The sequence below is a fragment of the Simochromis diagramma genome, unplaced genomic scaffold (genome assembly GCF_900408965.1).
Source record: "Simochromis diagramma unplaced genomic scaffold, fSimDia1.1 OVJJ01000602.1, whole genome shotgun sequence".
In the NCBI taxonomy this organism is placed as follows: domain Eukaryota; kingdom Metazoa; phylum Chordata; class Actinopteri; order Cichliformes; family Cichlidae; genus Simochromis; species Simochromis diagramma.
Window position 1 is genome coordinate 1,784,794 of NW_024387040.1, and position 14,188 is coordinate 1,798,981.

Sequence of the window (14,188 nt, forward strand, 5' to 3'; positions counted from 1 at the left end):
TATTTTGTGTGTGTGTGTGTGTGTGTGTGTGCGTGTGTGTGTGCACACCCATTTATAAGAATGTGGCAGGTTCTTTTATACAGTTACTCGTTTGTTGTTTTAACTTGACAGTTTGAAAGTTAATGATTACTTAATCGGGTTGCTTTGTGTTTTTTCAGTGCCAACCCAGTGTACCATGAACTGCTGCTAACTGTTCTGTGGTATGGGGTGGTCCACACGTCTGCTCTTGTCCGGTGTACGGCAGCACGGATGTTTGAGGTACAAACACACAAGCACAAAAGGGTTTTTTGGAAAAAAAAACAAACAAAACTGTACCACAGTTGAAACATTGCACTAAAACGTATTTTAGTAAAATATAGACTAATGAAGCTGCACAATTATGGATAAAATCCTAATAATTTTTAATGCATTGTAGACATTTTTATTATGTAGTTATTGTTGTTGCATTGTGTTAAAGAATCTAAGTTGGTAGATAATGATTATCAACACATGTATAGTTTCACTGAGCTAAAAATGGTCAGTTGTGCAGTTATAAACAATATAGACTCAATATTCACATTTCCATATTTGCTATACATGTGCTAGCTTTGCTTGCTGTTGCTGCTCTTGAACATTTGTTATTAAGCTGTTCTGCCCTTTAAATGTGAGTAAAGACTGTAGCATTTAGCTTATCAGTGCTCTGGTTCCAACCTTATGACTAGACCCTCAGACCTTTGACTGCACACTCATCCCAGTAGCGACAACATAAATATCTGCTACATGTCAGAAAAAACCTGAGGTCAGTACCCTGAAAGTACGGCATAGTTGAAGGAGCTGAAGGCCTGTTCCCTTTCAGTGTTGTTGGAAAATATAATTTAATCAGAAATGTTTTTTTGTGAATTTTTTTTTTTTTTTTTAATGTTTTCAGAATTTCAGATCCTGTGGAAACATAATACTGCTGTTATTTTGTAAAGGGAGACAATACCTTCTCTGTTTTCTTCAGCTGATTGGATCCATATTAAACCAGCCTCCCAAGGCAAAAGTCCTGGCCAAAGCCATAAGAGACATGAGATCTCGTTTGTCCACACTTTAGGTCAAATACTGGGATGAGAATCTAGGCATAGCATTGGAACCTGGCCTTTGTTGATCTGAACTGGGGGAGGAGGAGTGGTAGGCCGTATTCATTCCCCCCTGTTTTGTGAATGACTCGTTCTTTCCCAGAACACCTCACTGTCACCATTTCATAGTGTGTAGCTGTCCACCATTACCAAAACTGTGGATCAAAAAGTGGCCCTTTACCACAGATGCCAGATCAAATTACTCTCAGCTATTTTATAATCTGGCGTGTGTGGAAAGAGCCCGCTGTTTTATGCTCACTGTATTGTAACAATACTTGTGCAATTTTAGCTATGTTGGCTTTGCCATGTGTGCATACCTGAGATTGCATGTGTGTGCGTGCGTGTGTGAACGAGTGTGTGTGTGTGTGTGTGTGTACACACTTGCTTGAAACATACAGTGCTGTTCCGTGTCTTGCAGCTATTGTTCTTGTCATTGTATATCACTTTCTTCCTATCTTTTTGTGTTTGTTTTCTTTTCCCTTCCTTCTTTATTTTGCTTTTTCCCCCTTTTTTTTTTTTTTTTTTTTTTTTTCTTTCTCTATTTATTGCCGGTGTTGCTCGCTCTTGTCCCAAATGCCCCGCCCACCTCTGTGACATCACGGCTGGCTCTGTCCAATCCGATCAGCTGCTGGTGAAGGGGGTGAATGAGACGCTGGTAGCTCAGAGAGTGGTGCCGGCTCTCATCACACTGTCTTCTGACCCTGAAATGTAAGTGAAACAACAACAGCAAACTGCGCCGCGTCTCTCTCCCCCTTCTCTTTGCTGCCTGAGAACTATCACATTTGGACCAGTCTTTACCTGCCAGGAGCAAATTCAGCAGAAAATAAGACAGTATGAACATTGAAATAACCTATTTGTCCAATACATTTTCATTCATTCTTCAAATATAACTCACTCATGTGCATTAGTTTAGAGCGGCTCCTGTTTAGGTTTAGGCTGTGCCATGGGGTAATTCTTCAGCATAACCACGGTGAACCCTTTTATGCATGTACACATCATCAGTCTGCATCACCAACTCATGCCAGCTCTCATTGCCTCATCAGTCTACAACTAATAAGTCCTTTGCCAGAAATGTGGTTGCATATTTCCCATGTGTCAACAGCACAATCCCTGCATGCCTGCGTGTAACCTGCCCCACCTCCTCCTCTTCCTCTCTATCCCACTCTGTGAGAGCAGGGCCCCTTCTGATTGACTCCAAATAGTAGTTGGCAATCCCTTTTTTTTTTTTTTTCTTTCTTTCTCTTCCATTTTATATATTCTACCTTTACCTCTTTCTTTCACCTCGCTTTCTTCTTTATACATTTCCCTCCTTCCTGCTGTCTCTGTCCCCTCCCATGGCACCCCTCCCTCTCTCTCATCCTGCTGTGTGGTGGGTTTGCAGTTGATTCTCCGAGGCATGAGTGAAGCATTAGTAGATCGCCGGGCGGCTCCAGCCCTTATAACTCTGTGCAGTGGGCCTGAATTGTGAGTCAATCAACACAGAAAAATCTCTCTGTAAACACTGTCCTTTTGTGGGCTGCATCCTTGCAGTGGTGCGTTCGTATAAAAAGAAGAAGAAGAAGAAATTTCTTGAATCGGTCTTGCTGAGCTGGCATCAATATGATGCCAGAAGTCTAAGTCTTATTTCGCTAACACAGCAGTTTTTCTAACCACAACAAAATCCAGTGAACGAGGAAGTAAGAGCCTGAGTTCGCTGGCTTCTTTCTTACCTCCCGTATTCAATAACCACTGATGTCAACCCAGTGACTCACACTGACTAACAACATCTGTGCTTGGATAAATAGTTAAGTCTCCACTCTCTAGTCCAACAGGAAAATGTTTATGCATATTCATTCTGGTGATCTTTAGATTAATTAGCAAACAAATTTGATTCAGCCCTGTGTCACGCTATAAGCTGGTAAACACATAGCACACTATAAACAACAGCCTGTCTTCTGAGCCATGTCGTGACAATAATTCAAAGGGGTTTTTTGGCATGGATCTATCAAACTCGACACTAATGAAATTTGTGGCATCACTGCTGGAATGCAGCCCCATTCATCTCATGGTTCTCTGTAATGAAATACATTTTTGGGTGCATATGCTTGTCCCCAAATTGTACTGTGAACACAAATTGATTTAACTTTTAATGCATGTTTTTTTTCCTTTTTCTTTGTCGCCTTAAAACATTGGCTTCGCGTATTTTGCCGTATCTACAATTAGCAGTTTATAAATTAAAAATTAATGTTAAGAGAAATGATGAAAAACGTTCTTTTTTTCCTCCAATGATCTCTCAGATGACCTCTGGCTTTTCTAGTCCTACTGACTGTGAAATGATTATTTAACATCATTCTAACGCCCCCCTCCCCATTAACCTTGCTTAATTCCATTCATCACAGTCATTAAATCAAGTGATTAATGTCAGATATTCTTATTATTGTTTTGTATTTTTACAGCAGATTTAAGATTTTCATTTGTTCAAGAAAGATATAAATATATATAACTGTACCTTATCTTATAGTCCACTGATTTCTAAATATAGATGTGGGTCAAATAATATTCACAAAGATTTAGCATTTTGGTGCTCTGTAAAGTCAGATGAGCTCCCAGATCTTGGCTAAATTGATCATTACTGCTCAGATGATCACCATTTCAGATGCTCAGTCCAAACACAAACTCTCTATATAGCAGCTCTGTCATTCAAGTACTCAAAGCACTGATGGGTCATGCACTTGACACTTTACTTGACACATGTAAATTTCACTGTTTATGGACATGTAATAACTTGAGCATAATGTAGATTCTGATCTGGCACTACAGTAACCATCTCAGTCATCATTGTGGTTACCAGTGTGTCATTACACTGTAATCACTATATTTATGCAAAACCTAGAACATGTGTTAGCCACAGTAGTCCTAATTCTTTGACTTGTTGTGGGTTTTAGTATAAATGCTTGCTTGACACTGGATGTGGCACTGTAATAAAAAAATGTACACAAATGAAAAAATTTTAAGTCAATTCTGGAATCCGTTAGCTGCACTGTTTAAAAATCCCTTACGTGCCTTTCATCTTATGACATACCCTGAACACATCTCACTTCTTTTAATGTGGTTAACCCAATAATCTGGTGTTTCCCACATTATGAAATGAATCCGAAAACCTTTTTCCAGATAATGTTTGACTCATTCTAATTCTGCCATAATGGCACGCTAATAGAGAGTTAGAATGCCTGAAATAGTGATTAACTGACTATCCATGGTCAAAGCATTTTCTTGCATTCTTGCTGTTTGTAGCTCAGTGAGGATCTCTACTATTCCTGCCTTTGGTACCATAATGGAGACTGTCACTCAAAAAGAGGTGGGGAACTGTCAAAATACACAGTGATGAAATTAATTGAAAGCATTTTTAAAATCATCATCATTCTAAAATGTATAAAAATACTTTTGCTTGCGTGTGTTTAGCTGCTGGAGCGTGTAAAGATGCAGCTGGCGTCATTCCTGGAAGACCCTCAGTACCAAGACCAGCACTCTTTGCACATGGAGATCATCAGGACATTCGGAAGGGTTGGGCCCAACGCAGAGCCACGCTTCAGAGACGAGTGTATGAAAATGACTAACTGTTTAAAAGGGGACTTTATGCTCAAATTTCCAGCTCAGTATGTTTGTTCTTGGACTCCAATTGAGGAGCTTTGCAGGATTCACTGCTTAAGAAAATTCCTGTTTACCTTAAACTGGGCTTGAGTGCAGACTCTCAGCTCATGCTCTGTAACGAGGCGTTTTAAGTTTCTTTCCCTTAAAGGCCACACTTCCTTTAAGCCAACTTTTTTCTGGTTGGCTTCCCCTCACAATCAAAATATTTGAACAACTGGTGGATTGAGCTTTGTTGTCTGGGATTACCATATAGTGGGTATCCGCTCCTACTGTCATCATTGAGAGCTACGCGTAGGAAAAAGCTTCTGAAACTGACCACTTTTTTCATTTTGCTATCTCACCTATGCCAAACCTTGGCCATGTTTGACATGAGCATGCTCCAAAAAATACCAAAAAATAAGGACATCTCTTTTTTTTTTTTTTTTTAAATATGCTTTTTAATCTCTTCATTGTTTTGTTTAATTCTGCTTTTTCTGTGCTCTAACCATTTGCCCCTGTCTTTGCTATTCTCCTAGTTGTGCTGCCACACCTTCACAAGCTTGCTCTAGCTAACAACAGCCAGAGCGTTGAAAACAAGAGGATTGACATTGCCACTCAGCTGTTTGAGGCCTACAGCGCCCTCTCCTGCTGCTGTATCCTTTTAAAGGTCATGGTTCACAGTCCATGTAAGCTGGTTAGAAATGGATTTCCATTCTTAAATGAAAAAGCAATTTAACTGTCACTCTTCGTGATAAGACCTAATAGCTTAAAACTACCTTACTCCAAGAGGAAATATGAGTCCACTCGTCCTTTTAATACTCCTGTACTTATGTGTTTCCAAATGATTTACCAGAAGTCAGTGTCAAGTTTGGTTAGGGTTCAGGGTTAGATGTTGTAACTGTAAGTCAGTAAGAAGAACCTAAGCGTTACCAGTTATTTCCTAGCTATCCTTGTGAGATGTGCTGGTATGTATCAGTGTGGTCTCGGTGCCTCTGTGTATGGTTCACTGTGTGTATTGGCAGGATTTAACTATCATTTGGCAGAAGGAGAAAGGAAAAATAAGCTGCCTCCATTTTGGGGCCAGATGTAATTACAGGGTTGGTTAAGCAGAGGAAAGGATGAGAGAGGGAGAAAGTGTGTGAGTGGAGGGAAAGGACTGAACATCAGCTCCAATCCTTAGGAACAGTTCCCAGGACAGAACTCACGTTTATATCATCTCTGCCGTTTCTGTCATCCCTCTTTTCTCTGATTCTTTTTCTTCTATTTCTCTTTTACTCTTTTTTTTTTTTTTTTTTTTTTTTCCCCTCTTCTCTTTTTCATCTTTACTGACAACCCAACCCCACCCCACCCAGGTCCAACACACACACACACACACACACACACACACACACACACACACACACACACACGGCAGCTGTTGAGGTTCATTCCTGTGGATTTTTGTCAGGCTGTGATTTTATAGTGCAGTAGTGTCCAGGAGGTATAGCCCTGACCTCAGAGCCTCTACCTCCCACTGCACTTCTTTCTCCTGTAATCAGTGCGACAAGCTCTGAAAGTGTACATTTCCATCCCTAAAAATAAAGACGTGCTCACCACTGGTCCCATATAGTTTCACTGGGTTTGATGGGTGGCAGAACACATGCAGTCCAGGATGAAGGAACATGGAGTAAAGTTTGTGTGAACCTATTTTCATTCTCAGATGGGTGGAGTGTGCCCTGTAGCTATAAAGTAATGAAGTGACTTTCTCATGAATTTTTAATCGTAATTACCATTGATTTCATCAGCAGCAAAATATTTTAAATTGTCCTGAAGTAAACCCCTCCCATCTGGTGATTCCCGGAAACACTGTTATTGCTCAGTAGTATTACTAACTGTCTGACCTTGGAATCACCAGTTCTTTAGTTTACATGTCTATACAAGTAGCAACAAAAACAAGATAGTCTGGAAGGATGAATATTGGGATATGATAACATAGGAGGATTTTTACAATTTACTAAGTGCATTTTGCAACTTTTCTTTTTTTATAAAAAGCAAAAATCTTTCAAATTTGTTTACTGTATTAAGTTTAAAAGTTCAAATTGCATGTATTGTTTTAAGAAATAGATTGCATTTATTCTTTTTTTCCCTTTCTTTTCTGTTTTACTGTATTTGATCTAATTTAGTAGTTGTGATTTGTGGAGAACCAAGTAGTTTTAAAAGGACTTTAAACTGAACACTTGCATTTGAGTTTCTGATGGCTGCATTACTTCAGTTAAGCCCTTAACTTTCAGTCCAGTCATTTCCGAGGAGGTGATGGTCAACCATTTCCTGCCTGGTCTCAGGTGTCTGCGTGCTGACATGGAGCAACTCTCTCCAGAGCATGAGGTCAGGAGAAAACACAAAGACATGCTTGCACATTCATATAAGCCTGACTGATATATTGATATTGGCATTCATAACAACCAATAAGTTAAAATGAAAAATTAAAGAAGACAGCCTTGAACCATGAATGTAGATGTAGCATAGCTTAGCCATCAGAGGAGTATACAGTGGTCCCTCGCTATAACGCGGTTCACCTTTTGAGGTGTCGCTGTTTCGCGTAATTTTTTTTTTTTTTTTTTTTTTTTTTGGTGCAATTTTGCATACGTTTTTTTTTTTTTTAAGTGCGCACTGTGTTCTGCTTTCTGATTGGCTGTAGACCATTGTCAATCAATCTTGTGCCCTATCTCTTGTCCAGTACAGAATGCGTTCAGCTTGTCAAATTTGCATAAATCTTCCATTGCTAGCAGTGTGGCTCTGAAGTGCTGTACTGTATGTTTGTAAGTTTTGTCCAACAAACACAAAAATGTCGATGAAACATTTTTGCACCGCCATAGGCAAGAGAGAAAAGTGTGGAAATGTTCGAGCATGTCGGAGAAAAGTGTATGAAGTGTGTAATGAGGGGTTTTACAGCCATAAAACATCATAACAATAAAAATCAAGTTAGCTACTCTGCGAATTTCACCTATCACCTGCTATTTTTAGAATGTAACTACCGCGATAAACGAGGGACCACTGTACTATAACGGAATTGTAACACCAGCAGGATTTCTTTACATTTGCTTGCTTGTAAAAATCTACAATCCCAGTGAGAGAGGGTGTATCATGGGGATGGTTATCGACTGTTATGCCGGGCTTTCTGCTTCAGGCTCTGTGTGTGATCACATAAAATTTTAAATAAGACAGCAGCATATTAGTGCTCTGAAATTTTAAGTTCATTCATTTAAACATTAAAGGTAAATGTTCTGCATCCAAATACAGCAGATGTGAAATCTGCTGTTTAACTCTAGTCCTGTGTTCTAGTAGCTGCAGTTCCAGTAAATTATAAAAACACGTATAAATTTTCTTCATTATCAAACATACACATTCCAGCAACAATGTGATGCACAGTTTGTGCTGCTATAATTTGTACGGTGGCAGGGATTAACAGCTTGCACATAGAAAACATATACCCCAGCAGAGAATCTTTCCTACACTCCATGGTCTGTAATGCATGCTGTAAATACAAGAATCATTGAAAACATGGTCAACATAAACTCCTCCTGACCAGGTTATGTGTTCAGCAATAGTTACCATGGTGATTTAGCCAGTTAAATGGAGAGCAGCTTTCGTGTTACAGAAAACTCTGACTTCAAGCCCAGCGTTGCTTGGTAAACCATTAATCTTGCTTTTTTGTGATGATCAAACAAGATTGTTTTTAAGATGCATTGTGATGCAGGACTCGTAATTAACTACATGTAATAAATGTTAAGGAGATCTGAAGCCTGAAAGGAAAGACATATTGGCCTATGTGAAAGAGTTGCATAAACAAATATTGGTGTCAGTCTTTAAAATTCTATATTGTTTGGGCTCTAAACTCTACACATCATATTCGTGCGTGCATACACATGTGTTTGCATGCTTTTATGTTCCTTTGGGGTTGCTAATTCAAACATGTGGACCTATCCAATGTGCTGACTGCTTGGGAATAAGTGAACAGCTGAAAGCTGTTTCTATTGATGAGCCACATCGTCTACCTTTTTTTTTTTTTTTTTGTTACTGATCTGTGATCTCGCACAAATAAGAAAAAAAAAGACAGTCTTTCTCAGACACACTCATACACACCCCTCTCATATATATTTGTGTCTTGGAATCTCACGCGATCCGTTTCATGTGAACATTTAGCCAAGGTGACTAATGATCAGCTGACTCTTTCATTCATAAGACATCGACTCTTGACTGTAAGCTGTGCATACCAGACTCTAACAGATAAAAAAGGTTTCACGCTGTGAAACATATGAACTCTAAAGGCCTTTATAGGACTAACCCAGCCCAAATAAATACACGAAAATAACAGGAACTAGTTTCAAAAATTTGACAAAATAATTTCCTTTTATTTGCGTCTGTGTTAATTTACTTCACTATTAAATAATTATTATGTTTCCATTTTGCAAGTTCCTCTGCTTCTATTCAACAGATTGATAGAAAACAGTCGTTTCTGTTGTTAGCCTGGCTTTGATTAAGCAAAAGACATGAAAGTTAATCCCATAACACAGCCAGTGAATGACAGCCAAGTCCTTTCAACACTCAAGACACACATAGAGAAATATAGAAGAAAAGACACACTAAAAACCAGCATGCCAAAATAAAGTGGTTGGGATTGGTTGGGTAAAACACAGTGATGTGAATTAATGTAAAGGTAAAAATCACCTGAACAAAACGGAAACATGGAGAAACGTTTGGGGTTCTTTTTTTTTTTTTAGCTGAATCTGTTTCTTTCATTCGCAGGTGATTCTTAGCTCAATGATCAAAGAGTGTGAAATCAAGGTGGAAAACAGAGCGATGTCAGACCCACAAGGGTAAGGCTCAACGCACCCCCATTCACACCAGTACTTTGCTCTGAAAGGAATGTCAAAATATGGGCTTTTATTGCATAAGACTCTGACAAATGAAGACAGAATGAAGTAGCGAAGGATCCTTACCACATGGCGAGCGTGAAAGACAGAGCCCATATAGTGGGAGTTTTGGGTTTTTCTGTATCCCCCGTTACGAGTATTTTTAAGTGTCAAAGCCACACGAAAGGAAGATTTTTGATCATGTGTATTTGGAGCTCATTAAAAAGAGGGGCGATTAAAAAGTGTATGTTTGTGAGCATGTAGATGCAGGAAGTGTGTATAAGTCTGTGCAAGTAGATTGTGTAAAAGTGTGTTCCCCTGAGGTTACAGCCGTTAAAGTCGCTGCGCTCACGCTGAGAGATTTTTCTTACCTTTTCATTTTGTTCTGCCAAGTCTGGCTTCAACTTCTCTCCCCATAACTGGTAACACGGAGTGTTACTTTTTAAGGAGATCTGACCTCTGAGAAAAGAGGTTTGGAAAGTTTTGTACATTTTTAAGCCTCATTTAATTTTACTGTAAAAACCATGTGATTCTGCGCTCAGTGAATTCTTTACCAAAATAATTGTTGAAGTAGGATCGCCTAACATGGATCCAATTCCTTACCACTGAGATTACATATTAGAGTTTCTAACTCAAGTCTATGAAGTTTGATGTGATATTAAATGCTCATGAACTACAGGTGGTACACAAAAGCATGGACTAAAATGGTTCGCAGGTCATAAAGTGCTTTGAGTTGGTGTTATGTTTGTGCTGGTATTGAGCAATGCAGCTCTTTGGCACCAACTTGTTCTCTGTATCATTCTGAGTCCGAACAAACTCAAAAGAGGAACTTGAGGAGCCGTTAGACTGTAAAAAATCAGGAGGGGCTGAATTGGCAAACAGTATTTCCCTTCTAAAGAAGTGGAGTAGAGGGTGATGTGAGCTCAGACAGATTGCAGAGGGATTTTTGGCATAGTTTTGATTTGATTTTGATTTTAATACATTCATATCGAAAATGGCTAAAGTTCACTGCTGCGTCATGTCCACCTCCTAACGTTGTCTTTTTTTTTTCTTTTTTTTTTTTTTGCATAGCTCCATGTCAATTGCATCCAGTTTGGTGGGTGAGGATGCCAAGACCAAGTTTCTAAGTAAGATGGGTCAGCTGACTACCTCTGGCGCCATGCTGGCCAACGTCTTCCAGAGAAAAAAGTAATCCCAACACTGACCGATTCATCATCTCGAATAACTGACCAAACGCTGCACTCATTGGGAGCATTTCGTTTTACTGGGAGTAAACAAAAAAAAAAAGCATATGTTCAGCTTCGAGCAGACGGAAGTCAAGTGTATAGTTGAGTTGATTTCAAGCAATTTTGCTTGAAGTTGTATTGATTTTAAAATCTGTGCAGCAGGACTACTTGTTAAACAGGGATGGTTTTCGCAGCGAAAGCTTCTGAGGTTTTCCTCTGCTCGTATTTTCCTCTCCTCAACTATTAATCACGACAGATGCATCATCAAGGACTAGGATTTGCTTTCATTAGTCAGTGTTAGAATTGTCATGTCACAACAGAAAGAGAGGAGAGACGAGAAGAAACTCTACAGTATCGAGACTAACCCACAGCGATAACGAGGAACTCGTTACCTGGACATTTCCGGACTTGAAAGGTATCACTGAGTTTGTTTTAAGTTTTAGTGCAGTACTTCTTGTATCAGAAGAGCCTCACTCGTTTTTGAGAAGCAGAACTCTGAGCGCAGCCTGCGGGGGTTTCATTTACGATGTTAATGGGCGCCATTTTGGATCAAAAGGTTCGAAAGCAGTCACATTAATTACACTGAAGGTCTGAACCACCAAAAGGCTGCGCGGATTATTTAGAATGCCTTGTACAGTGTCTCTGTACGGCTCTGAAGTATCGCCTACTTGAAACTATTAAAAAGAAAAGTGTCTTGCCTTTATTTCTTCAGTTTCTGGTTTTTGTTTTGATAGCTTCTATTTTATAACTTATTTATGTCTTAATGAAGAAAAACATACTTTATTCCAACTTCCAAAGAAATTTGCACTTCACTTTACTATTACGTTCTTTATTATCTATATTGCTTTTGTTTAATTCAGTCTTACACACGGAGATTGGGGCCGTGTGTTGTTAATGATTGTTAATGATCTTTTTTTTTTTATCCATTATGGCAATGTGAAGTTGAAGAGAACACTGATCATAATTATTCCTTCTCTGTCTGTTGCATCTTGTCTCTCAGTGTTGCAGTGTCTCTGATAATTGTACTTTGTTTTTTTCTAACGTGGGGATTTGGTTCTTTTTTTTCTTTGTCGTTCGTTCAATTTGGACATGCTCTAAGAGAAACCGTAAATAAATGTATCATACACTGAACTGAAGAACACGGTACTCATTGTGTATATTTGAAATTCGTGTCTTGGTGTAATAAAAGATGGAGATCAGTTGTGTACTTAAATTTACTTCTGGAAGGTTCATTGAATGCCTGCATGTACCGGGACTTTTTTTTTGTTTTTGTCCGCCGCAGTGATTAAGGAGCTCAAAGTGTCGGCAGGTGTTAGAAGGCTGTAAAACAAAGTCATTTAACAGGAGAAACGCACACCGCTCCTGCCCGTGTGCTTCAACTTCAAACGTTTCAAGTCTATTGTCTCCTTAGTACAACAAACCAAAGTCCATCTTATGGGACATTCCCAACAACTTAACACCCCCCAAAAAACAGTAATAAAAGCCCAGATCTGCCATCTAGATTACACTATCTCTCAATCCCTGCATGTTTTGGAAAAATGACTTTGTAATGATATGGTCAACTTTGGCCTTAATCTATAAAAGAGCACGATTGAACTCAAAGAAGTGTGGACTCTAACTTTCAAATGGGTTTTTGACAGCCCTGACTGGCCTGTAGTGGAGTCCAGTACATTGATTTGTGATTGCAAGATCTTATTTAGCGGTCGAACATAAAGCGAGTTGGCCAACACTCTGATAAAGAGCATTTGCATATTCAAGCTAATATTCAACCACCATCACTGATAACTCGCCAGGTGGATAAATAATTGTTACACACTGTTAAGGCATGGCATCGTGGCTTTGTGGGCGTGCCTGTTGTTCTACGTGTGTGGGTAAGTGCATGCTGTGGTATTTATGATTTGCATTCATAGTGAATAGTGTTGTCCAAACTTGTGTATCCAGACAGGTGTAGTCTTACACACAGCCGAGTATTTTCTGTTCATGAAAAATCTCCTGGTATTTGTAGGAATTGTCTGAGAGGAGCTCTTACTCACATTAGTGGTGACTCACGGATCACATCTGTTTCCAAAGGCAGATGAAGCGATGTAGATCCAGTCCTAAAACCACTGGAACACGATGGCTTTAGGTTTTAAAACTGATTTCCTTTTTTGCCCGTTGCACTTTTCACCGTTTTCAAGTGAGACCATGCCTAACCCATGAAGATTCCTCCAAAATCTTGGTTTCAAACAAGACTGGCTGTTTTGTTCTGTGGAACAAGTGTGTGTGTGTGTGTGTGTGTGTGTGTTACATTAAACAAAACCTTTCAGTGACTTATGTGACTTTAAGGATGCATTTTTATTTTTTGTGCCGTCTAAAATAGTTCTGCTCGGTGAACTTTGACTTGTTATAAGTGATGCTAAGCAACGCAGCCCACATGCTTGCAGAACAGTCTGTGCTCTGACCCAGGTCATTAGAAGTATAATGCTTGTAAACCAGCGTGGTGTTTGCCTGCAAGCAGAGCTCCATTTTTATACATCAAAACAAGCCACGATGCAAGTGTTTTTGAAGTGGGGGGACTAACGAGGACTTCTGTGATAATAATGTAGTTTTGTTGTCGGGGTCAACCTAATGTGGATGTTTGATGCTTTAAAAGTCAAGTTTAGGCCGTTGATTGCTAAGAGCCCAATCTTAATTGCTACTGTAACAGCTGCAGAGGCCCCACCACAAAACAGCTTCTCTCAGCATGTTTCTTTCTCCATTTTTTTGTTTGTTTGTAGACAATATGTGCTGTACATTCACATAGATAAATGAGTAATTTATGTTTCTTTTTAAAATTTTCTCAGTCATTTCTCCCCCTCTGGGTATTCTCTCTTCTTCTGTTTACTTCTCTTCTCTCCAGCCTTTGCCCTATTCATCCAAGGCATAAACATTTGATTTAATATTTGCATAACTGTCGTTGTGAGAACATGTTCTTTTTTTTTTTTTTTTCTCCAAAACATTTCCTTACTAGACCTGCCAATGTAGGCTTGAACTGATCTGCCATGCAAATTCCCAGGAAAATAACAACTCCAGCTTTTTCTCATTCTTTCCTGGGCAAAGACAACTGCTGCAGTGTTTCCTGGAAGCAATCGCTATACTTTTGTTTTTGTAGAGAAGACACCATCATGGTTGTTCCAGGACCCACGCTCCAGGAACTATGTTGAGCGCAGCCTACTCATGTGTAGTGATGAATGGCTCCTGCAGGAAGCAAAGTGTACAGAAGTGACCACATGCTTTGACTCCTGCTCCAATGTATGATATATGAATTCATCTCTGCCATGAGGTCATAGCTCATCCTGTCTAACCAATGATGTGGGAAGTGTCATCTGACAACCTACAGTACTGT

At 39.4% G+C, this 14,188-nt stretch overlaps 1 protein-coding gene across 11 annotated transcripts in view; it reads left to right on the forward strand.

Annotated features, from left to right (window-relative positions):
- Positions 1 to 12,037, forward strand: part of relch (RAB11 binding and LisH domain, coiled-coil and HEAT repeat containing) — a 38,042-nt gene extending 26,005 nt beyond the window's left edge. For 6 of the 11 annotated variants that reach the window (XM_040044301.1, XM_040044307.1, XM_040044304.1 and 3 more), the window contains 8 exons: positions 159 to 258; positions 1,723 to 1,805; positions 4,371 to 4,434; positions 4,539 to 4,677; positions 5,243 to 5,359; positions 6,982 to 7,070; positions 9,492 to 9,562; positions 10,670 to 12,037. In XM_040044301.1, the coding sequence (XP_039900235.1) occupies positions 159 to 258; positions 1,723 to 1,805; positions 4,371 to 4,434; positions 4,539 to 4,677; positions 5,243 to 5,359; positions 6,982 to 7,070; positions 9,492 to 9,562; positions 10,670 to 10,790 (784 nt within the window). In that variant the 3' untranslated portion in view covers positions 10,791 to 12,037. Of the gene's footprint in view, positions 1 to 158; positions 259 to 1,722; positions 1,806 to 2,478; positions 2,562 to 4,370; positions 4,435 to 4,538; positions 4,678 to 5,242; positions 5,360 to 6,981; positions 7,071 to 9,491; positions 9,563 to 10,669 lie in introns of those variants that run through there. The other 5 variants (XM_040044306.1, XM_040044308.1, XM_040044302.1 and 2 more) reach the window with 4 other exon arrangements.
- The last annotated feature ends 2,151 nt before the right edge of the window (positions 12,038 to 14,188 follow it).